The sequence below is a fragment of the Leptosomus discolor genome, chromosome 5, assembly GCF_034619465.1.
Source record: "Leptosomus discolor isolate bLepDis1 chromosome 5, bLepDis1.hap2, whole genome shotgun sequence".
NCBI lineage: Eukaryota > Metazoa > Chordata > Aves > Leptosomiformes > Leptosomidae > Leptosomus > Leptosomus discolor.
In genome coordinates, this window is record NC_141395.1 from 58,836,233 (window position 1) to 58,862,261 (window position 26,029).

The following is a 26,029-nucleotide window of genomic DNA, read 5'->3' on the forward strand; positions in this document are numbered from 1 at the left end:
GACTAGAAATAAGTGTATGGAATATAGCATAAAACATGTCTGAGAGCGCTGGGGATTTTGCATTTAGACTTCTATTTGATATGATGAAGTGTTGAACGTGATCACCCAGAAATAATTTTAGTATAATGCTGCTGATCTTCTTGCATACAGGTACCATCTTCAAAGAGTTCAATTACATATGTGTGGTGCACAATTTTGACTTTAGAGCCCAACTCTCATGTGCAGCAACGATTAGTAAGTAGATTTCATGTCTCTGAAATCTGAATTTGTATGCCTTACATGTCTTATAAAAAATTAAGGGTAGAATGACCCACTTTATAAAGATTTACTAATAGCTCGTTTCAACAGTTGGAATAAAATTAGCCTTTCTTTTCTTTTTGTAGATTGTTTTCAGCCCTCTTTTCATTGTAAGGAGCCATCTTCCAGACCCAATTATCATACATTTAGAGAAGAGAAGTCTGGGACTGAATGAAACGCAGGTGATTCCAGGGAAAGGACAGGAGAAAGCACTGCAAAATATAGAACCTGATCTTACTCACCACCTGACGTTTCAAGCCAGGTAAAACACTCGCTTTCCTTGAAAATGGTTCATTTGTATGGAAAAGAAGAAATAACATACACTTCTGGTACATTTTTTCCAAGAGTATGGCATATGCAGAGGAGATACAACAGAACAAGCGTATGTGGCCTGAAATTATATGATAGGAAATATTACATTTGGTGTAACTATCCTAAGCACATTCGCATTTGTTTGCTTAAGCAGTCCTCACTTTTGTGTTTTTAAAAATAAATTCCTAAATGATCTTGAAATGTTTTTTGGGAATACTGAAGAGTTTCTAGGGTCTCAGGCACAAAGGTCATTACAGTGTCATAACAAATACATGCATGTCAGTTAATGCTCAGGAACTTGTTAGACGTTGTAACTGCAGTTTACGCTTGGAAAGCTTCATTAAAGAAAATGCTAGTGCTGCAAATGCTTGATCTTGTTCTGTAAGTGACTGAATCTGTTTTCGTTGACAGGGAGGAAGATGATCCATCAGAGTGTGCAGTCCCTATCTCAACCACGCTAATTAAACAGATAGCGACTAAATCCCATCCAGGTGGTAACGTCAACCAAATACTGTCTGAGTTCTATGGCACTGCTAATCCTCCCCAGCCTGCATGGCCATATAATAGGAAGGATTCAGACAGGTAATTTTTTGCTAAACCTTCTTTGTAGTTGTTGCATTGCCTTTTCAAAAAAGCTGAAATCACAGTTAAGAAGACTATATGTGATCAACACTGAATATGTTTTCAGTAATTACATGATTCCTGTATGTAAGCTGCAGAATCTGTTGCGGGTGGGAAAAATTGAGGTCAGCCTAGGGACTGCCCTTGATTACACTAAGAGGATTAAAAAAAATGAACTTTTTTTTGTGAATGCACCTTCTTTCCTGCAGCTCTAGAGGCTGTTGTTTATTCAGTAATTGTTTCAGTACAGAAAGAGGGAATTGCTGTAGAAGGAGTTGCTAAAAAATGCGATACGATGACTACAAAAGTCATAGATTTAGTACTAAAGAATAGTGGTAATTCTGTTAAGGCATTCTTTGGTTGACCAAATTTACGTTCAAAATATGCCCTTATAGCTTACATGTAGTCTGACAGCATCCCAGTATGTTCCAAAACAATAAGGTAAGAGGAGATGGGTTTTGTATTTCAAAACCAGAAAAGCCTTGCAAATTTCTGAAAATGACAGCTTATAATTTGTAATCTTGAATTCATTATTCCTTTGACTTTATCTTTTTGTTTATTTGGTTTTGAACAGCAATGAACAACTCTCCCAATGGGATAGCCCAATGCGGGTAAAGCTGTCGGTGTGGAAACCGTGTGTTAAAACTCTGCTGATAGAACTCCTACCCTGGGCTTTGCTTATCAATCAGTCCAAGTGGGACCTCTGGCTGTTTGAAGGAGAGAAGATCATTCTTCAAGTACCTACTGGGAAAGTAATTATACCTCCCAACTTCGAGGTAACTTTGCCATTCACGTTAACAGGCACAGTTCTGCTAAACATTCTGATTCTGAAGAATGGTTATTGAATCCAGATGATTCCCACCTTCCAGTCACTGTGTCTGTTAATCATATGATGAGGAGTAGAAATAACAATAGAAATTTGCCATGCTGACTGAGCCACTGAGTGGGTAGCATGACACACCTGATAGCAATGTTTGAAGAGCAACATGTCTTAAAGATGCATAGTTAAAAATTGTAGGGCCCTGTAGGAGAAAGACCTGCATGCCATCTGAATCAGCAGCCTTCTCTCCTTCCACCCAATTCAGCCAATGAATTCGCAGCATGGGCATAATGTAGCAGCCCAAGTAAATTGCTATAAAAGCCAAATATAGACTTTGGTTCTGCTGTGCCAGCCTGTCATTTGGGAAGTGTGTTACCCACAGTAACAAAGCTGACAGCCTGGAAGGAATGAGAGTGTTTTAGGTCGAGTTGTTTCATAGGTCGTATGCTACCAAGAAGGTTTGATAGTGACAGATAGATAGGTAGATGGAATGGCAGAATGATAGGGGTTGGAAGAGACCTCTGGAGGTCATCTAGTCCAACCCCCCTGAAACTGGTGAATTACAAATGAGAAATTCTTTAGGATGCCTGCCTTCCTGAATTCAGAGTTTTGTGTGATGGGTCTTCTCACATACCTTAGCTTGGCCATTCACATGCTTTTTTTTATCACAACCCCAATATTCTTTATTTTTGAAAGAATTAATGTGACACAGCAGCTTGTCAATTCCAATTGGACAATCTGATACTTCCTGTTTATTTTGCCATCTTCACCCCCCAGTGTATGTCTGTTGATAAACAAATGTCTGCCTATTAACACATCTCAGTGTAGACTATGGTCTTGGATTTCACCATGTGTATCAGTCCCATATCCACATTGTGGTTTCGTCTATCCTTGTACATACAGAAAGAATCAGAGGGAGAAAGGGAGGAAATGAAATTGACTTCATACTGGAAACTACATTTAACTCTACTAGAAACGTATTCAGTTGTCAGCAAGCGATAATTGGTCATTTTTCACTTGCAGGAAGCTTTTCAGGTTGGAATATACTGGGCAAACACTAATACTGTGCACAAATCGGTGGCAATTAAACTGGTTCATAATGTGACCTCCCCGAAATGGAAGGATGCCGATAATGGGGAAGTAGTAACGTTGGACGAAGAAGGTTTTGTTGAAGCTGAAATAAAACTTGGTGCTTTTCCAGGTCATCAAAAGGTTAGAAGAAAATTATCATGATTCATAACTTCATCATTTAAAAACTAGGTCATATAGCAGGTGAAAACAATCAAATGTATGCAGTGTGAAAGCTCCACCCTAATTTTGTTAATACATGTAAAACATAATGAGAGTATAAACAGTGTGTGACGTATAATTTAAATAATTAGATTGCCAAAAACATTCTGCCCAACAATATGGTATCTCCTGGAAAAGAGAATTAATGAATTCTCAATCTTGTTTGGAAAACATTGACAGATGCAGCTTCAGAAGTATGTGATGTGGCTCCAGTTATGAAATGCATGAATATAGACAGTTAAAAAGAAAATGGCAGTTCTGTTACTATATTTCAATACCTTTCATTGTTTTGTGTGTGGCTTCATCATTGTTTTTATTATCTCACAGCTGTGTCAATTCTGCATTTCTTCAATGGTTCGACAAGGTATACAAATTCTACAGATAGAAGATAAGACGACAATAATCAATGATACATCATATCAAATCTACTACAGGCCACAGATTTCTATTTCCAAACCCCACTCAGGAGAAGAGGTAGAGCACTGTGGATATTGGGTTTGTTTGTCATCTATGGTACATGGGTGTTTAGATTTGTGTGGTCTCAATTGCATATAGCCGAGCTTGAACAGAAATCTTTAGACATAATAATGATAAAGTATTTTACATCATTTTAATTTAAAATAGAGACTCCTGGGTAAATTCAGCTCCAGTAGTTAACTGTGGTCAGAAATCTGTGCAAAGCAGGAGATTCTTGCACATTGCAGAATTAGTTCTGCCTCTTCTCCATCTGTTCAGGCACTAATGGCCATTTCTGTAAAATAGGCACTATAATCTGTAGTAGCTGTTGAAATTGTTCTCGGAATTTTTACTGAGTTTGCATGTAAAAAAGGTATATTGGCCTGGTAGGCTGAAAACTTTTTGTTATCCTTTTGGGAAGATTCCAGTTATCAGAATAAAGCTGCAGAACTAGAGACGTGCCCAAAGCTTATGTATTTCAGCAAACTGCATCAAATCATGAATATCAGTTTTCTAATAATTGCACAGTACATTTAAGGACTAGCTTACAGGAACCAAACATATGCATGGTCAATATATTTTAATCAACCATTTTATACATATTTATTGAAGATTACATTTATAGTAAAATATGTGGAAAGAATTCTCAGGGTCAAACTTGCTAGAGGAGTTGGCAGATAAACAAATTTTTGAAGTTCCCTATTGCTGCATTGTTTTCCTTCTGCATTAGTTTTCTTCACATCAGTATCGACATTTGTGCATCACGCATTTTGTGGCAGTCTTATGGGATGGAGAATCATAAGAATGTTGAGGCTAAAATCCATTCTTAGTTTTGGGTTTTCTTCTTACGGTGATGTTACAGTGATGTAACTGTGGCTTTTGGTAGAGTTAGGTTGTGCAGCTGAGAGCAGACTGTAGATAACTGTGCTCAGCTAACTGCATAAGTATACCGGAAGACAGAATTTGGCCAAATAATAGCTTTTAATGCAATGGACTTAGTGTGACCTTTAGTTAGTTGTGGTCAGTTGGCTACTTGAGACTGTTCTGTGCAAGATCAACATGAATAAACTTCCCGCTAGGAGCCAGCTTGTCGTGCTACCACCACCTTTCTTCTTTCCAGGACTTCCACTCACCAGACAGTACGGTATTCAGCGTCAGCCAAGCCAGGTCACCACCCAGCAAGGTGCTGAGCACTGTGCCCTGCTGGGACCTGATGTCGGACACCAGTCCCTTAACTTCGGGGGCACCTCTTACTGAAAAACGCATGCTGCTGAGTTTCAGTCCAGGCGGCTGCGCTGGGAGTTGTGAGCTGTGGAGCCTACCAGCTGTCATTAAACAGGAGTTTGCTAGACAGAGCGTGGCAGTGCCCACAGGGGTTTGTAGTGGAAGTGGATTTTGTACCAGGTACCGTACACTGAACAGTCATGAATAACGAACTTTGCTTGTTGCTATAAAGCCTCAGCTAGTAAGAAACCGTAAGAGATTAATGCAAAAGCCAGAGTAACACATGCCCCCCATATGTAAAGGCAAGTCTTACTTTAATTTAAAAATTTCTATCTTTTGATGGTTCTGATGCTTTTATTATAAATGGTTTAATGTTATGACTGTGTACAAGTTGTACAATTTTGATAATGTAAAGGCTGATGGTTTTTTACATGCATACAAAATAAGAGCATGAAAAGTTTGTATTCAAGATTATGGTCTTTTTTAATTTGTGGCTAATAATTTAAGAGTTCAAGGACAGTGTGAAATAATACAATACAAAAATTTAGGTTTTGTTTATAAAAGTTAAAATTTCATTTTAGTGACAATAATAAGAGGATAAACAGGAAAGGCAAAAAAGGGATGAAACTATTTTGAGACTACCACAAGGAAATATTTCTAAGCTTTAAAGCCTGAAATATCCAAATGTGCATTCCACTGACAAAGAAATGCATCCAGCTAGTTAAAAGTGACTGGTCAGATGCCCAGCTTCAGTTCTCAGACCTGATATCTGAATCTATTCATGCTTACACTGCTGTAAACAAGAAAGAGAAGCTACATCAGTATATATTATCAGCCATATGATCTTTTTCTTGCCTGAAGTGCTTGATATCGTTCAAATCCTCATACAGTTCCTATGCAGAGTCTAAGAGGTGTCATTGTGGATAATGAAGATTCTCACACAGACTTCAGGTTAAAAAAAATTTTAATGGGAGCAATAAGGAAAGGATTCCTAATAATTCTGAGACAGGCATAGAGGATCTCGTGTTCCTGATAAAATTTTCAGACTGTTTGGATTTTTAAAATCACCATGAGATGAGGTGAAGTTTTTTAGAAATACCTAATAAGTTTACAAAGGAAAAAAAAGAATTTGTGTTTATGCGTGAAGACATTTTATGTAGCTAATGAACAGAATACATTAATTTATTTTCATTTTGGAGATCTATGTAGTGATGATCCATAACATTAACATTTGAAAGGACGATAGCATTGTGCATCATTCCAGGGGAGCATCAGTTACAGATTTATGTATTTGTTAAAAATATCTTTCATGTGTATCAGAGAAGTATGTGTGCAGGTTCTTCTGTAAATTTTTTTAAATTTATGTTGAAAATTTGGACCTACAATCTCATGTTTTTAATTTAATATAAGTCTCTGCTGGCTAGGGCTCTCATCTTGCAAACACACATGCTCAATTTAACTCACGAGTAGTCTCTATGAAGTGATTTCTTCTCTAATGCTGTTTTTTGTGCTATTTCCATGTGTTCTTCTGTTTAAGTATAATTCTCAATGGAGATACGTACTTGCCTAAATGTATATAAATATTTGTGGAATTGGAACTTGATCATAAAGAATCTTATATAGGCTAGTTTTGAATGTTTTTAATTGTCCAGAGTAATAATACGTAAAGATTTCATCCAAAACATGCGCAATCAAATATATCTGCTTCTGTTTTAGAGCTATAGCACTGACTTATCAAGAGCATCTTGGCGTGACGTACCTAACACTTACAGAAGATCCTAGTCCTCGCATAATTATCCACAATAGGTGCTCTGTTTCATTGCTTGTAAAAGAGAACTTCAAAGGTAGGTAGTATGCAGTAATTAAAAACAGTGCACTGTTGTAGTATAAATAATTTTACTGTATCTCCAATACAAAGTTGAGTGCGGTATGTGTTTTGGTTACAACAAGAATTTGATGCCCTCATAAAGGTCTATCTCAAAGTGAGAGACTCTGGAAGATATCGAAGCCTGGAAGCTGTTGGAGCTAATTGTGAGGTCAGGAGTATGAACTTACATGGCTCCAGGCTTTTGAGTCTCCCTGATTCCAGCTGTCAAGGTGACTTGGCTGTAGGAAACTAGTAGGCAGTGGAGTTTTGTTGACAACAGTTCAATCCCATGGAACATTTGAATTTCCTCGGATTCAGAAATGTAACACAAAACATATTGTCAAAATTCCAGTTACAGTATGTTAATGTAATGATCACTGGGTGGTACATTATTTATGTAAATCTTAATGACATAAAAAAGAAAAGGAAAAACACCCAAACACATAGAATTCCAACCAACAGAAAAGTAATGTTTTTATTTATTTGAGACATATTTTTTATATATTTGAGACAGAAGCTTCCTCATTTGTGGAAGCATAGGTGAGTTTTGATTTAATACAGGTTTTAGAAAGCCCTAACCTTATATATTTTATAAAATTTTAGATACACCAAAGTTTGAAGTTTATTGTAGAAAGATTCCAGCTGAGTCTTCGGTTCATCATGAACTTTACCATCAAGTCTCCAGCTATCCAGACTGCAAAACAAGAGATTTGTTACCCAGCATTCTTCTGAAAGTGATGTCATCTGATGAATTAGTAAATGAATGGAGTGATTTTGTGGACATCAACAATCAAGGAACACAAGTAAATCATAAACTGTTTCCTAGTTCACAGCATAAATGGTTGTCTTCCTGACCTGCACAGTATATTGTTCCTCTGCAATAAGCATATCCTTTGTATTGGTTTTAGGTTTTTTGTATTTAAGTCTTAGGAGCTCTCCTTCCTAAGCCTCTTCCCATGGAAGTCTTAGAATACAGATTACCTTCTTAACTGGCTGTTTTTAAAGATGGCTAGATGAAAAACACAGGCTCTCTAGAGCTGAACTTTTCCACTTCTTTTTAATCAACCTGGTGTTCCTTGGAAAAATCAGTCCTGAATTTTCTGGCCTTTGTAAGGAAAGAATCCCACAGGATCCAGGCAAATCCTTCTGTTGGGTAACTTAATTATCACAGGATTTTTATCTTTACATCTTGTAGGAGTCATCACTGTCATTCTCCCTCTGTGTCTTCACAGAAGCTACACATGTCTTTCTAAAACAAAACAAAACCCCCCCTTTTCTTTCCTTGTGTTACTTCTCTCATGTTTTGAGGTAAATGAAAACTTCCTTGACTGGAGTAATTCTTTTTGATGGGATTTTTTTTCCATCTTTGAAGTCATTAGTTTACATGGAATCAACATAAACTGCTTGGCTCTTTGAAAGAAATACTAGTTTCAGATGTTTTCCCTGGGGACCAATCACAAAATGCTCTTGATTATTGAGTGTTATGTTATATAGCAAGTAGTTCAGTTTCATTCAGCAAGCCAGTCAAGCAATGCGAGGTTTCAAATTTCAGTCATTAATGTTATGCCAGACCAGGGTTCTTTATAAGTATCTGGCTTCTAGAAGGAATTATATGCTAAGACAACATTTGGGGATCTACTTGAAGAGCTCTTCGAGTAAGTGTAGCCTTCTGTTATTGAAGTTTTAGGGTGTACATGTAGAGAGTTTCCCCAGGATTTCTCAGTCAGTCTTCCTCTTAGAAAACTACAAATATAAGTAAATAAGGAATATGCTAATAGCTTCACATACAACCTGGTTCAGATTGTGAAATAACTGGGATTTAGAGGATCTTAAGTAATTTGTACTCTTTCTACCTAATCACAGATAGGTACTTCTTATTCTATTAGAAAGAAAATTTTATTAATTTGCTAAAATTAAGATAATTATCATCATAATTATCTGAAATTGGAATTAAAATGACCAATCTTTAAGATCAATGAGGGCTTTTTAGAGTAATAAGGGTGTATTGAAAATTCAGTAATGTCCTTTTTTCTCCAATTCCATCATGAAGGATTGCAAAACTCTTTCAGATAAGCAAAGGATTAAAACTGACATATCAAAATTAGAAATTCTCTTACATATAATTCTCAGAAGAATAAGACGTAATTTGATGAATGAAATTTAGTTATCTCTACAAGGTTATTATAAATGGTGTAATGAGAATCAGTTTAAGTGCTGATCCTACTAAACTTTCAAGGGCTTTTCCTTCTGGTGACTTGTTAACAGCAGTAAAGATTCTTGAAGACAAACAACTGTTTATTTTACCTGTGCTAGCCCGTTATCTTTGTGTTATTCCTTCAGTTTGCATTCCTTTAAATTACAGTTTCTGTCATGACAATCTAGTAAACAATTGTGTTGATAGTAGCCCTACAAGAAAACAGAAGGCAGCTTGCTTTAACAAGGACTGCTGTGAGTTTTCCAAACCTAGAAAGACCTTAATCCTTTATAATCTGGAAAAAACAAAATTTGCACGGGAATGTTGCAGACAATCTCCAAAACCAATATGTCTTTAAGTAGAATATTTATTCCTAAATACAACTTGTTCAGAATGAAAGTTTGCATATCTGTAAGCAAGACACAAACCTGTTGTCAAGTTCCCATTTTCCTGCCTTTTTAGGCATTTTACACTTTCCAGTAGACTTTTGCCATTTCTCTGTGGCAGCACCTTGCTTGTGATGGTGTTCTCACAAAACCAGTTTAGATGGCTTAGAAACATGTTCAGTGTTGAGTTGTTAAGCAAGTCTTCATGAATCCAAAATGTTAATTATTTTTTAGTCTTCAAGTGTTTTGCATCATGCTGTCAGCCATTCATCTAACCAGCTCTGAGCTAGGGCATAGCAGCATAACGTTAATTTAGGGTTTGTTTTCTGGAGGAGAAGGTGAGATTTTGCAGAGCTCCAGGAATATGCCTTTCTTCTTAATCCAAAATCACGAATTAAAATTCCCTATTTATTCTTTTCTCATATAACCTCCCCTCTCCTCAAATCTTGCTTATTTCTGGAGAAAAAGTTTCTTATTAAAATGTATGCAGTTATACTGTAGTTAAAGGATGAGGTGCAAATTTCATCTTCATGTACAACTAAAATATTTCAAGTATCTGAGCTGTTATTTTCTGAAGTACTGAAAGCTGTTTCTGTTTTTCCTCAACAGTACCATGATTCTGGTAAAAGATCTCAACCAGAAGGCATTAATAGGACTAATTCAAATTATGACATTAAAAATAGTAATTTCAGTAGCTTTCCGTATGTTTCTAACTCTCTCCACTAGATTGTGTTCTTAACTGGCTTTGGCTATGTTTATGTGGACATTGCCCATCAGTGCGGAACAATAGTTATAACCTTGGCCCCAGAAGGAAGAGCAGGACCCGTCGAGATCAACCTCAACAGGTATATAAAGCACATAAAAGATGATAAAAAACATTGCCAGACAGTGCTGAGAGGTCAGTCAGCTTTCTAAGTGTTAACTGACTTACAAACTTTGGCTTAACTTTGTTTAATACTGCTGCGTGCTCTGTGGCATATGTTTAGACCATATGTTATGCTTTGTATATCACAATTAAAATAGGACAATCTTAACATCAAAAGTCGTGTCACTTTAGGGTAAACACTAGATGTCTGATACAAAAAGAAGTCCTGAGTTTTTCATTAAAAAAAGGCATTTTCCATCATAATTAATTTGGAGTGTGTTCGTCAGTTTAAAATGTATTTAGCCATCTCCTGCTGTCCATAATCGTACAAGCTCCCACTAAAATTGGTCGGAAGCATGATGTGCAAGGGCTGTAGAAAAAGTAATTAACTGTACTTAGTTATAACACTCTTCTTTAGAAGACTTCCCCACTTCTATAACAGACTGCAACCTGGTCCTCAGCTCCATTCAAGTGCAATTATAACACTACCTGTTTCCAAGATGCAGAATGCCTGGCCTCCAGCAATGCTGTTACAATTAGAGTGGAATTTGTTGTACTGTTTTTATTTGTGCTGTAATTAAGTATTAACCCCCAAGAAACTGATCATCAGCAGTACATAATAGCCCACTTGCTAGTTAAACTTGGAAATGGGCAGTTAACACTGGAGCTGGGGAGGCCTGAGGGTGCCATTGGTATAAAAATGCTGTGGTGGCTTCATTGGAGGGCACTCACTGCATGTGATGTGAAAATAATTACCCACAATAGTAACCTTCAGTAGTGGCTCCCAGAAAGTATTGTAACAGCTGAGACTGGGCATGAATTATCAGAAAATTGTCTTTGTTGTCTGCTTTAATATTTGGCTCTGTTGCAAATCTGATACGGAATTACTGTGTATATAGAGACGTTCCTGTCCAAACTATCCTGTTGATTGATAAGAATAGATGGCATAGATGTCTAATACTGCATTTCTTAAAAGACCTCCTGGAAGGTACCCACTGTGGTGATTAAGGCTGACAGATCTCGTTAACATGAACGGGAGTTGCACAATGAGTTTCCCATGCATTATAGAGAACGTCTCTCCTGATAGCTTTTTGAGAAAGCAAGTTGCCAGGTGAACTCAAAATATATGAAGTAACAAAACTTCTTTTCCCTCCTGTCTAGAAGTCAAGAGCAGACCCTGTCAATGAAAATGTTCATCAGTCAGTTAAGTCTTGCTGCGTTTGATGATATTACAAACCACAAAGTGTCATCTGAACTTCTGCGTCTCACAGCAGACAACATTTTCCTCCACATGGCCCCAGCCACCAGCTACCTGAGACCCCTGTCGCAGGAGTTCCAGCGAGATGCTGTGGAAGGCCTCCCACAATTTCATAGTCTCCAAGTGTATTGTGAAGACTTGCAACTGGACAATCAGTTGTACAGCAAATCCAATTTCCATTTTGCAGTCTTGATGTGCCAAGGAGAGAAAAATGAGACCGTGCAATGGTCCAGAGTGAACAACCTCATTGTTTGTAACGAGGATTTGGAAAGCTATAAGGAAAACTGCTTTATAAAACTCTGCATTGCTTTTTCCGAGGAAGAGAATTTCATGTTTCACGTGAATGACCTCAGCTTTGAGCTCAAACCAGCTAGGCTGTATGTGGAGGACACCTTTGTTTACTACATTAAGACGTTGTTTGATACATATCTTCCAGAAAACAAAACCACTTGTCAGTCCATGAATACTTCAGATACTACTGTGACACTGCCTGAACAAGTGAGGGAACATGCAAGAGCTTTAGTCAAGCCCGTGAAGTTAAGAAAATTAACAATACAGCCTGTTAATCTCCTTGTCAGTATTCATGCTTCATTGAAACTGTATATAGCCTCAGATCACACCCCTCTATCCTTCTCGGTGTTTGAGCGAGGACCCATCTTCACCACTGCCAGGCAACTTGTCCATGCCTTGGCCATGCATTATGCTGCTGGAGCACTTTTCAGAGCAGGTCAGTACTTTTCCTTAACATGTAACATTTTTATTAGGTACCAGGACTCTGATTCTCTCTCAAGCTGAATAACGTAGATGTTAGCCATACAATTATTGTTTTTCTCCGACACTGTTTGATAATGATATTTTCAGACACCTTTCAAGTCCTGCCATACGATAGAAGGGAAATAAAATGGTCGAGCAGACACCAGTGAAGATTTGTAAAGTTGTGCTAAACATTAGCCAGCCGCCTGAAGGCTTTATGAAACCCTGAACACAGCATAAAACTGTATTCTAGCTGGCTTAGGTTTTGTCATTTTATATTATAGCACTAGTCAGAATCGACCCACATTCCTCGCATAAACTCCCCAAAACTACATTTAATCAAATTATTCAGTATGTTGCTCTGCATTCAGAAGTAAATTATAGCCCTGGATGTTGTTTTGTTGTTAAAACTCCTTTTGGCTGCAGTTTATGATTAGGAATCTGTCTTTCTTCATACAGCCTTCATGCTAAACTGGCACACAGATGTTTGTTGTCCTTTGATCCAAGAACTTTAAGTTTGCTGTTACTAACTTTTTCCCATATAGGATCAATAGTGAGCAATTAGTCTATTAGGTTAACAGGTACAGTCTGTTTTCCATAAATATTAATTTAGAGATCATGAAATTTGGTCTCTGATGTGTCTTAGTGTGGAACAGAATTTGTACCTGAGACATGAAGAAGCTCCTCCATGATTACACACAAGTAACATTCCACACTGAGCCATGGTATTTCTTTTCCTGCAATACTAATGGTCAGATTTTCTGAAATCCTGATGCTTCCATTTGTGCTGCAAGCATAGCTGCAACCTGATTTCTGTGCACACTTTCCAAAATTGTACATAAGCATTTCAGGTGTTTATAAATAGAAATAGTTGGATGCTGATCTGGTCTTTCACTGTGTGCATACCTGACTTGCTTAGCTGATTGTGGCAACTGTGTACGCAATTGTGCACCAGAACACTGTGCACTGATTCATTATTCTCTTGCATTATTTTGCTTGCAAAACTTGCAGGTTTTTCTTTTTACTACTTGTTTGGATTTGGTTTACAGTCAAATCCCATAGTACAAAAGGGGAGATCTAGTTTCTTGCTAATTAAAAGTGAAACTGTGGCCAAATATGGTCCATAGTGTGAATGTTTCTCCCCACAACTGTCTAGGAGTGATGATAAAAGTGGTGATAGACTGCAGCAGGAAATTGGGGTTATACTGGCTTTTCATCCACAACATCCCAGGTGAGGCACATATGCTAGTTAGGGATTCCTGAGCCTGGTCATGGTCTTTCCTCCTGTGCTACCCTTGAAGTGTGCAGCAGTGCACAGGCCACCCCTTGCTCTGGGCTCATGCTGTAGCTGAAATCAAGCAGATTCAAATATTAAGAAATAAGGTTTGCTTCAGTGGAACTTCTCTAGAGGAAAATACATAAGCACATATTTAATTACTACTTAAATCCCACTCAGAGCACTAAAACTAAAATGCATTTTTTGAAAGGGGTTACCATGATTAAAATGCTGAATTGTATTGATTAATGTTTGCTTGAGCAAAGAAGATGCTTTGTTTTGAAGAGTTTGTGACATTTGTCAAAAGGCTGACTGTGTCAACAAAGTTGAAAAGGAGGAAAAAATCAAGCAAAAAGCTTTATATGATCTGCAAACCCTGAGTCCTTTCCTCACCATCAGGTGAGTTACACTTCTTGGATGGGTCTCTTGTGGAATAGGACCTCGCTGTCCTGCCTTTTAACCACATTACTCTGCAAAACGACAGGTTGTTTGACCCCCTTCTGCTCACCACTACCCCATGCAGAAGTCGTTGTAGCGTCTGCACAGACAGCATTCCCATACAGCTATGCCTTATGCTCCAAGTGGGACATAGTCTCATTTTGCCCTTAACTGTGTGCAAGACCATTGCTGCCCTGTGGGAGGGGGCAGGATTTGCCCCAAAGCCTGCTAAAGGGGGTGTATCAAGCTGCCCTGTATGTTGCAAAGGAGAGGCCAGAATCTATGTCTTGTAAGCGATGAATGTGGCTGGAGAGCTCTGCTCAAATACGCTGATTAGCATTGCTTGTCTCAAATTAGCAAAACTTGCAATGGAAATCTCCCATCCTTTTCTAATTAAATTGACTTCTATTTAGAATTTAATAAAACTCTATTTAAAAATATTACTGGTATCAGCCAGATCTAACCCTATGGTTGCCTATAAAGAAAATGCAGTGGCTCTCTGCAAATATAGTCATAATTATTTCATATTAGTGGATATAATTACTAAGCATACTTGGGGAAATGGTAACCTGACACGATACTGTATTTCTGCAAAGTAAATGCAGCACAGAGCTTGTGAATTGAGGGATTATTTCTGATTCATCATTCTCCTATTCCCGACTTACTCCCACACCTTTCTCCTTGGGTTGGATGGTCCGTTCCGGCAGTGAGGAACCGTTAGTTTTGCTCTGAGCATTGACCAAGGGGGGTCACCCTTGCTGCAGGTTGCACATTCCTCCTATGTGCTCTCCAAGGGTGGGCACGCTGCTTCCAGAGCTTCCCAAAACTGACAGCCCACAGGCCAGGGCCAGACTGCAACAGCCCATCCCCGGGATACGAGGCAACCCCTCAGCTCTGCGTTTGGCTGATTTCATTCCTGGTTGTAATCCAGTTTTCATTCCTGAGCACGCTGGCTGGCCAAACAGGTGGGTGGAGTTGGAGCCTCCCATGTCCCAGCCTGGCAGTGCCTGCTCGGGGTGTTGCAGGGCAGCAAAGCACTAAGCCACAGGGCAGCAAGGCACTAAGCTGCAGTGTCGTGCAGCCCCTTTCCATCATACCACCACCCCAGGACAAGGAATGCCAAGAATATTTAGGGACAAAAAGGCTGGAAGGGATTATTGCAACATTGTTGATCAGAAAAAGCAGAAAGAGCATCTCTTCCATCTGTACGTGCCTCCCCACCCCTCCAGCTTTTCATCACTTCACACAGTGGCAAGGACAATTTATTAAAAATACTACAGCAAGGGAGTCACAGGCCCAGCCTGGAGCACTGGCTTCCCCTGGTCCCCGGCAGGGAAGGACTGCCGGGGGGATGCTCCTCTCCAGGGCAGGCACTGTGGAGCCACAGCACTCGTTGCCGTTCTGCTCTTTGCATTGCCAGTAGTACTTGTTTTCTATTTTCATAGTCCATCCCACCCTCTCCCTTATGTCCACTGTGGTTCCCACTTTTTATGCTACATATACTGGAGTTCACAACCTGCCAGGGCTGAAATGTGGGACAGATTCAACAAGAATAATAGATTTTCCGGGAGCTTAGAATGATAGTATGGGATTAATTCATTTCATATGAGTAACATTTTCTCTTCTGTTCAGTTTCATAATTCAGCCTTCCAGTGACTGGGAGGGGTTAAGAGAAAACAAGAAAAGCATCTGGATAGCAGGAGTTTGTGGTGATGAGATGGGAATGAGGAGGGCAGCGCAGATCAAGGGCCCTCGGTGGGACAGCAGGAGGCCAGTCTGTCCATCTTTCAGTCTGCTGGCCCTGTAGTATCTCGTGTCACTCTGACACTGCCAGCTGAAATTCATGGTACCAGGGCTCAAAGACCAGGCAGTTCCCGTTTAACGTTTACTGCCACTTCTGAATCGCTCTCTCTGGGCTGCCGAAAAAAAAGTTATGCAGTACTATTTTGCTAATAAATCTGCTGCCAACCAGCCTGAGAAAGACAAGACCTGCAAACAGCTTTCCAGCAACGGATTGTGGCGCACTCGGCCATCCAGCAAGCTGCTGGCAACCCTGCGTTTATATAGGAAACCAGATCTGCAGATACCTCTCCTGGGATATGCGTAAGGAATACTCCCCTATGAGTAACCTAATCAGCATGTAGATGTCATTGCTGTTTACACAACTGTACTGAGCAAAAGACATTTGTCTGGCTTTCACTGCACTCTAAAAGAAAATGATCAGCTTAGAAGGGTTGGGGTGGACTTAAAATAACTTCTAAAGCACTTGTCAAAAATCTGCATCCCCTTTCCTAACACTCCATCGAGCAATTGACCTGCACGCTCCCGTAAAGCAGTACGTTGTATCAGTGTAAACTCTCTGTCACGATTCTATCATGTAAGGATGTGAAATCACAATGCTGCCTTATAGCATCTAAAACCAACCCGGAGATCTGAGCTTGCAGTCCCGTTCCTCCGTAGCTGCGAGGCTCTAGCATCCGCCTTCCTAGCACACTTTTAGCAGAAATACGGGAAGCTCCTGGAAGGAAGTCATTCTAAAGCTATTTGTGAGTTTGCCAAAAGGATTTCTTTGATTTACGAAGTATGAAAGATTGCCATTTCTGAATTCGTAGTGGATGAGTTATTTCCTGTGTTTTGCTCAAAGGAAGTTCGTACTGCGATGAATTCTAGTGTGAAAAAGATAATTAAGGAATAACCTTTTCACAACTGCTGCTTCTGCAGTTTTAGCAGCCGTAACATGTGTCTCATTTCTCCACACAGGCTGGGTTGTCGGATCGTTGGAAATTCTTGGAAGTCCGGCTAGTCTGGTGAGAAGCATAGGGAACGGCATAGCTGATTTCTTTAGGCTCCCCTATGAAGGGCTGACCAGAGGCCCAGGAGCATTTGTCAGTGGAGTTTCCAGAGGAACAACATCATTTGTAAAACACATTTCCAAAGGTAGAGCTTTCACTTTGTTGCTCCAACTGCTGCTTTGTTGTCATGCGTTGTTAAAGGATGTGTTAAAGTTTTAAACAATATTGCTTGCAGCTTTGTTTGGCGTGCTAGGCTGCAGCAAACTGCTGGGAGGGTAACAAAGCTCACATATAACATCTTATGTATTAAACAGATCACCGCTTAACTACAGTGAATAAGAATGTTTCAGAAACTTCAGAATTTTAAACCTCCCAGTGGGAAATGGAGATTGGCTCAGCCAGTATTTCATGTGATAACTGCAGAAATATTAAAGGTGTTCTGTACTTCTGCTAACCATCAGAAATTCTACACTCTGTCGCCTCATCATATTTTTTTTTATTAAAAAAAAAAAAAAGTAGATACAGTTGTCATAACTGTGGAAGTACGTGGATAGGTTTTGACAGCAGGAGCAGCTTTTGAGTTGCGAAGCCTGTACAAACAGTGCCATCGCGTGGCTTCAGCCGCCCGGGAGAGACCGCTCACTGCTGCTCCAGGCTCCCTCAGGACATGTCCTCAGGGCTCCTTCTGTAAATATTTGTTTACCTTTCCGTCGCCCCCCCTCCGCTTAGGTTAGCCTTACAGAAGTTTGGGAACTGGGGGAGGATGTTCGGATGAGTTGCTGTTCCCGCCAGCCAGGCAAACCTGGTGCAGGCTAATGTAAAAGGCGTGACGTGGACCGTAGAGCAGTGTGGTGATGCTTAACAAATAGTAAAGCGTGTTACACATGGGCAACTTTTCAGTTGACTTGCTGTTCTGCTCGTAAGCTCAGTATTGCAGTGAGGCATAGAACGTCTCCATGTTTTAAATTAAAGCATTTTGATCGAGACCCAAATGTATATCTCTATGTATTTAGGTACACTGACGTCAATTACCAATCTGGCAACGAGTCTTGCTCGGAATATGGATAGGCTGTCACTGGATGAGGAGCATTACAACAGACAAGAAGAATGGAGAAGGCAGCTTCCAGAGAGCCTGGGAGAAGGACTGAGACAGGGGCTTTCTCGTTTAGGCATTAGCCTTCTAGGTAAAGTACTATTAAATATCGAGTTGAGTGATAATACTGTTTTCTGATCTGCTCACCAGCCTGTTCTACATGTGAGTTATAATTGCAAATTCTTTTTGTTTTGGTGTTTTCTTGTGAAATAGGCTTACAGAGTGTATATGAGATACTGTTTCTTTTTATTAAGGTTTAGTGACTTTTGTGTATGTTTTTTGCTGATAAAATAATTGCAGATATAGAACGACTTTGCACTCTCCTTGTGAAATGATATTTTCATTGGTACATGAGGTATATCTGGGAATAAAAGAACAATTCTGCATTGGGCAGGGTGACTCGTAACTTAAGTCAGCACGAGGACGTCATCATGCTGATGTTTACTTTCCAATGAGTTATAGGAATGCCGTCCGAACCTGCTTGGTTTTGCTGCACTGTAGATATCAGGGATTCTTGGGTTTGTTTGAAAACCACTTGAACTTAGTGCAGATGTTAAGTAAGCTTAGATGAGGAATTCTGCTTTTACAAGGAGACCCAGATCATCCTGATTCAGTGTAATTGTATTCATCAAGCAGCCAAGTGGTTTGGTTAGAAGTGAAGATTACTCTGGCCGTTTCAAAATAGTACCCAAAACTGGAAAACTGACCCACACTGGAAAAAATCTCTGCAAGAAGTTTTGCAGTAGGGGCTGGGTTTTCTAGGTTACTTCTACTTGTCACACAGCAAAGGAATGCAGAACTGTATTGTTTGGCAGAGTTCCTCAGTACGTATTAAAGAGTATGAATCCCTTAGAGATCAAAGTGACCAAAAGCAGTCCAGTGCAAAAGGTTAGACGAGCTGAAGCTTGAAAGGATTTGTCCTCTTTCCTAATCTTCAGTAGTGTACACAACTCCTAAATTTGCAACCGCAACCCTGAAAGCCCCAAAGAGGAAGTGGTAAAAATGTTACAAGTTTGGGTTAAGTTACTGGAAATTATTTTAAGCAATAACATTAGATGATGTGAAGCACTGTCATTTGATAATGCCTGTAAACCAGCAAGCAAGTGTCCTGGGAGAAATGTGCATAAAGAAGAAATTTCATAAATTAGTAGCTACTATCCCAATAGTAAGCTGTTAGTGATGTTGCAAATCAAAGGCAGTTCGGAGAAGGTTTTATTTTTCCTTCTTCTTTTATTGGGCTAAGGGAAGTCAGGTTGAGTAGCTGGAGGAAAGATTATACTTTCAGAAGCGCTATGTCAGCCTGGTGTATATCTGCTGGTGAAATAGTTTGGTGATCTTGGCTCAGTTATTAATAAGACGGCAAGATAACGTGGTGGCTATCCCCTTCACTGACACTCCAGAGCCCTTCAGAGCTACAAGCATCCGCTGTACAGCCTGAATTAAGGAGCAAAACTTTGTAGAAGTATCAAGGCAAAGTTTCTGCTGCTCAGGAAAGACGGGAACTCGTAACTTGCATGCACAAATAGGCAGTGCCTGTGCCTCCCTGCACACAAGGCTTCCGTTGTTCACGGGAGTACGCCCGAGTTAAAAACAAAACCGAAAAAAAGTTAGAATTCCAGTGTCACTGATTTCCTAAGAAATTAGACCATGTTAGAAACTTAGAGCTTTAAACAGTGCTCCTCTGCAAGCTAGGATCTTGGTTTTGCTCCCCCTGTTACTATTTAGAGATTCCTCCCTAATAAATTCCCCTGTTCTCAGCAGCGGAGGCAACGAAGCACCCAGACAAATAGCTACGGTTACTGTGTAGCTGGACTTGACAAGTATGGGACCTCTCACTAAGGGAGGAATCTGAAATATTCCACTGAATTTGTATCAGGCATAATTTCTTCCTTTAAACCCGATTTTTAAAAAGCATGTTTTCTCTGTATATACAGCAGCATTCATTAAAATTGTGTCGAGACCTAAATTATTAATAGACCTACATTTCAATTTTCACAAGCACGTCAGAAAGCTGTTTCTGTTCTGAACATTTAGTTTAGAGAATATTGTGGCTTCCCCCAAAAAACAGTCATAATTGAAGGGGAGGTATCACCATGCTGCTTTCTTTCACCAGGATGTTCAGAGTAAACATGAACATGCTTACTCTAAAAACAGTTCCAGCTTCTTCATACATAACGAAATGAAGCAGAGCTGCTATGTTGTTTTCCTTCACAAGGATGAAGAGTTCAGATGAGCGCAGGAATGCAGAGAGCAAGACCCTTTGAAGCTATAACTTCTGTGACTTTCTAATTGTAAAACTGAGAAGTGTGAAAGAGATTCCTAGGATAGTCACAGTACTATCATGTTTGTAAAAACCATCTGACTCATGCAAGCAGCTTAAAGAATTGCAAATGCAGATTTCGTGCCTAAGCACAGGCGTGTAAGAGCCCTCCGTTCACCAAAATATGCAGAAAGAACAGTTGCATTTCTGATTTTTCTGAAAATCTGTCTCATGGTGGCCCTGATTCAGCGAAGCACTTAAGTGCTTCGCTGAATAGGGGCCAAAATCATGTAATCTTGTCTCCTCCTCAGTGCAAGTTGTTCCCTGTGGTACATTCTTAAGTGCTTTGTCCTGTCTCATTTTAAATGACTCAAGCACTGTCAGGGTGTTGTTTGATTTGGTTGTTATCTTTGGCCGGCTGTCATCTTCTTTTCTAGTTTGGGGGAGACTTCTGGGTCATTTTAGTAAAATTTGTGCATGAAAGGAAACAAAACCTTACAATAGGTGTGTTTTTTCTTTTATATGAATAGTCAAAAATATAATGAAATTGTATTTAAATATTTAGATGATCAGCAGTCCCCACCAAGGAACTAACTTACATTTTGCATGATGGGGTCAAGCCTAAAAAAGTAATTTATAACCATGTAAAAGAGAATATTGAAACTATATGCTTTATTTTCAATTACTGGTCCTAGTAAAAAATATCATATTGAAGTATCTCCCTTTGGGAAGTTGAGCAGTTTCTGAATAACTGAAAAACTGACAACTAAGAAAAGCCATTTTTCACAGTGATAAAAGAGCTCGACATTTCAGTTACTTCTTCCTGCTTTTGGGGAAAGTGAATTACTAGTGAAACTGTGCTACTAGAGAAGGTAAAGCCTGGATCTCAGAAGCTCAATTTTTTTGTTATTAAGGGTGGTGGTTGTTGTTCTTGCTTTGCAACTATCACTGTATCAGGGCCACTCTGCGTTCGCAAGCAGATATTAAGAGGTGTGCTAATCCTTAAGGCATGTTCTATTCCGTGCACTAAGTCTGCAGATACATGGATGCATGCCAACAGGTGCTCTTTTCTTTTACCTGTATTTTTATGTGATGTTTGCGGTGATGGGATTATACTTCAGCTGTGTGAAACAGTTGCCGTAATCCTGAAGGGCAACAGAGAAAAGGAAGCAAAATGGTTTCAGCTTGGTTAGCTTCCAGCCTCATGGCAAAGCATGGCCAGTTTCTCCTGGTGGGGGATTTTTTTCAAGAACACTTTCTTGGTCTGAAAGAGTTTGTCACAAGCAACCCAAGCTTTGCTAAGTTCTGTAAGCCACGCTACATCCATCAAACGTTGTCAGTCTGTGCATGGACCGTTGCTGCCTGTAATCAAATTGTTCTTGCAGTAATACAGTGATATACTCGGAACTATCTGAATTTTGTAGTTATCAAAGTATCTTTTTTATGGTTACTGAGCAACATGTATTAACCAGAGTGCACCCCACCTGATGTTTAGCAGATGTTACGGTGTTGCTGGAACCTCTTTGGTCCAGTAATGGAAGAATATGTTTTTGTTTTGTTGCTTTGGTATTTAATTTTATTGAGGTTTTCTTTATACATACATAATCTGTCTGTACATATGTGGACATGCATATAAAATTGAATGCCTAGGGTAAAGGAAAGAAAGAAAAATGGAGAATGGTTTCATTTTTTGAAAAAATAATGGGCAAGGGACATTACAGAGAAGGGACAGGGACAGCAGTAGGACAGCAGTAATAGTGTCTCTAGACCGTGAGAATGAGAGCGGGAAGGGAGAAACCACTACATGTGGTTCCATGCTCTGCTTCCCTGATATGCTACTGCCGTCTGGGGGGGAGAGACCTTCTGTGGTAAGTCTATCCAGCATGGTGCTCCTACCACTAACTTTGTGTTAGAAAGAAAGAAGCCACATGGACATGGGACATCTGCTTCACACTGTTTCTGGTGCTAGGAGATGCAGTGAACCTCACACGTATATCACCATTATCTCTCTGGTGTTGGTTTTTGAGGTTGCTCAGGCTTTGACCTATTTGTTTCTTTCCTTTGCCCACACATGATGCACACAGGAAAGGAGCTGCACAGATCTGGCTTCCCCATGCAAGGGTAGTAGGACCAGCCACTCCTTAATGAAAGGAGTAAGGTATCGTTTATTATGTGATTCATGGGCACGACCACAGCCCGTGAATGAGTGATGTCAGTGAGTTGCAATTTGAGATAAGAGATTACAAAGGGTGAGCAGGGAGAGAAGAGCAGATCATTGGTTATATTTTTTGCAGGTAGAAAGACAGGACTTGCAAAAGGAGTTGAGGTACAAAAGGGCAATGGCTTGACAGACAAGTTCAGAGCGTGCATAAACTGGCAGAATAACAGAAAGTGTGGAAGTACTAAACAACTAGCTAATTAAGCTGTATATTATTTGGGGTGCTATATAAATAATCTTATATAACACAGTCCCAGCAGTTTCCATTCTGTTTCCTTGTCCTCTGGGCCTAATTCCAGCTGAGAAGAGCCTGGAGCGTACCAGAGGTCCTTTGGAGTAGGCCCTTATTTATTATTACCTTATAACATTGCTGAAGTGTATTGCAGTAAATAATTTACTAGTGCTAGGACTTAGGTGGATTACATTTAATAAGGCAATAACTTCTGTTCTGAAAGTGCAGTTGCTGTGGATGACCTCGATAGATAGGGTGAAGGAGGTCACAGCGTAACGTAATACTGTAACTTAGCAGAACACCAAGTATTGTTTTATGCCTTCAGATGCGTCACAATTGTACAAAAGAAAAGACTGGATGAACAATCCCAATTGTGTAATGCGGTGTTGGAGTATTATTTTAGTCAAGCAGCAGGGGCAGCTGGTAAGTACTAATGAAACAGAATTGAATTGAAAATTGTATCATTTCCATGGCATGGCATTAAGGAAGCTTCATGGAATTTGTGGTACAAAGGGTGAAAACGTTCAGCTGCACGCTTAGCTTCAGTGAGTGAGCTCAATAAAAAAAAAATGGATATCGCATTAAAAATAGACCAGCATTTTTTGGGGAAATACTATACATTTATCAGTAAAGGATACACATATGGAAGTTGGAAGCAATCTCTCTAAGAGGAGAGGGAGGCATTTATGGGGGACGCAAGTTTCTTGAATTGCTGATAGATAGTATCCCAGGGACAAGGATCTGGGGAAATGTGTGCTGCTTCTCATCCCCGTCTTTTATTTGGACAGAATACCCGTGTACAAGTACAATATTAGTTCTTGTTGTTCAAAGTCAGCAACTTCTCCGTTTATCCAGTAACAGTAACTAAAACCATCTGAAAACCGGTTAGCAGTGAGCTGACTAGTGCATGTCACAGTGGTAAACACATGGGGCCAAATACCTCGGCTGTGATTGTCCAAATCTGTGGAATTATGCCTGGATTTGCTTCCACATACAAAGCAGAATCTTCAAAGATGTCTGGGTTGAAGTAAAAATGCCTGGTTACCAAGGTGACACTCAGTCCTACTCCTTAAGTCGTCGTTTTATCTCGATATTTGCAGCTGAAGGTGCAAACGGAGAGCTAGCCGAGGAGCCTGCAAACTTGTGTTTTACTGAACAAAGAACCTCGGATCAGGCAGACGTTTTTCTAACTGATGTCACTTTGTCCAAGCCTTGTACTCTTAGCAATTTCCAAATAGCTTATCTATCAAAATTACAATAACTAGAGACATGTCTGTGGTTAAGTGGCTAGAGTAAACTCAAGATCAAAGAAATGTACCACCTCACATACCTGTTTACATTTAGGAAGATTTAAGTCGGAGTTCTCTGTTGATACTAAAAGCTGGGAAGGTCACTGTGTCACTTGTAAAAGTTTGACCCATGCGCATTAAAGTAAAATATGATGGTTTTCACGAAAAAGTAACAAAAAGTCTCAAAGTCTAATTCTGCTAATCTTAGTAATATATCAAAAGTTGCATTAGCTTATGAAAATTTCTGGCAGTGGAGGAGGATATAAAAATGATCTATTGAATACAGGCAGTTTTTGTTCTCATTAAGTCAGTCTCAGGCTTACGTGAAAATCTCATTTCCATAGCAGCTCAAGTCTACTAAAACTGGTGGATTTTATTCCAAGCCCAACATTTCAGAATTGCTACACAGAATGAGCTAAATTAAACTAACTAACAAAAGCATTTAGTGAAAGGAGTTGAAGGATGAAAACGTACTGTCAAGTTAAGTGATCTAATTGTTTAAAAAAAGTAAAATACATAAAAATGAAAAGGAAGTTAAGATTTAACTTAAACTGAAACTAAGGTATTGTTTAGCTAATCAGTCGCATGCTAAATAGCTATTTAAGAAGGGCGGGGTACAGTTTGTAATCCAAGCAACATTCAGGTCCAGTAGTAAGATTTCCTCTTATTCTGGTATGTTAATCTTCACTAATTACTGAGCACTCATGTTTTTTCAGGTGCAATTGCTGGGATCGTGGATCAGCCGATGCAGAATTTTCAGCGAGTATCTGAGGCCCAAGCTTCAGCCGGGCATAAAGCCAGAGGGGTCATCTCAGGTGTGGGGAAAGGAATCATGGGTGTCTTCACAAAGCCCATCGGAGGGGCAGCTGAGCTCGTCTCCCAGACAGGCTACGGTGAGTTTCTCCATTTCCAACATCTCCATTTAAATTTTAAAATGCTCTTCAGATACAACCTGCTGTATCTTACTTATTTGGCTCCGTAGCTGTGTAACTTAGAGAAAGATTTAGAAATGCCACCGTTCAATAGTTATAAATATTGTGTTGGTTTTCTTAAAAGCCATCATGTTGTTCTTCTCTCTCTACCGATCAGCATTGTACAGCCACAGAAACACAGAATGCAGAAAGCATGAAGTAATTGTTGGAATACAGTAGAATTAGTTACAGAAACATATGTGCTTACAAAAGAGTTTTTGACATAAAAGTATGAGTGCAACACTATATCCAATTAGAACATTATTTTGAGGTTGCTTTTTTACGGCAAGGAAAGAGTTGTGCTATCTCTGCACAGAGAGAAACATGTTCCTGGGAGAAGGGAGTGAGTCATGTAGTGGGAGCATCCCATTTAAACTGGAGAGTTGTGAGAAGACAGTCCCGGTTTTGGATACATGGGTCACCTTTTAACAACCAGAGGTGGGTTTTCCAGCTAGACTGAGCACTTAGTGGCAGTGGTGGTGAGTCCTTTCAGACTGATGTGAATACTTCTGGATGACCAAAAACTGTAACAGATAAAAATAAAATATGAAAATACACTGATTTCTTTGCTTCCAGTATCAATAAAGCAAAGCTGTTGGTCTGGGTATTTAAGGGGATGGGAGGGGAGGTCAGGGAAGAAAAGCAGGGAGACCTGTTGATACAAGGACAATGTGTCAATAATTTTGCTTCACTAACTACACTGGACAAATCTTGAAGACTTTAATCACTAACAATATTTATGTTTGTGATGTGTTACTTAGAATACAAGTAGTTCTCCTAGGGCTTCAGTTTCGGATATTGTTTCCATGCTTCCCATTGCATTCAGAACTCATTTTTTGAAGCAATCTATTTAAAGAAAAAATGGAAAATTTAATTATTACATTTTTTTCAAATTAACTTGATCTTGTTTTTATGAGTGTAAATAACTGTTATCCTGAATTATGCATCCCATTAACTCTAAACCCTGTATTTGTAAAATCAGAAAGTTTTGTCTGTTGTTGGCTGACTGTGTGTCGTTTTTGCTACTCATGGCTTTATTCTTTCTAGATTTTATTCCGCTGCATTCTTTATCAAGAAACTTATAACAGTAGAGGGACACTTTCCATTGCAGATATGG

General features: G+C 39.4%; 1 protein-coding gene across 3 annotated transcripts in view; it reads left to right on the top strand.

Moving 5' to 3' along the window:
• The window catches only part of VPS13B (vacuolar protein sorting 13 homolog B), a 480,656-nt gene that overhangs the window by 445,892 nt on the left and 8,735 nt on the right, over window positions 1-26,029 (top strand). For all 3 annotated transcript variants that reach the window (XM_086465731.1, XM_086465733.1, XM_086465732.1), the window contains exons 45-58: window positions 151-234; window positions 384-559; window positions 1,021-1,191; window positions 1,805-2,006; window positions 3,074-3,262; window positions 3,668-3,814; window positions 4,917-5,200; window positions 6,737-6,864; window positions 7,491-7,690; window positions 10,194-10,312; window positions 11,494-12,317; window positions 16,818-16,994; window positions 17,863-18,033; window positions 24,658-24,834. In XM_086465731.1, the coding sequence (XP_086321857.1) occupies window positions 151-234; window positions 384-559; window positions 1,021-1,191; window positions 1,805-2,006; window positions 3,074-3,262; window positions 3,668-3,814; window positions 4,917-5,200; window positions 6,737-6,864; window positions 7,491-7,690; window positions 10,194-10,312; window positions 11,494-12,317; window positions 16,818-16,994; window positions 17,863-18,033; window positions 24,658-24,834 (3,049 nt within the window). The remainder of the gene's footprint in view (window positions 1-150; window positions 235-383; window positions 560-1,020; window positions 1,192-1,804; window positions 2,007-3,073; window positions 3,263-3,667; window positions 3,815-4,916; window positions 5,201-6,736; window positions 6,865-7,490; window positions 7,691-10,193; window positions 10,313-11,493; window positions 12,318-16,817; window positions 16,995-17,862; window positions 18,034-24,657; window positions 24,835-26,029) is intronic.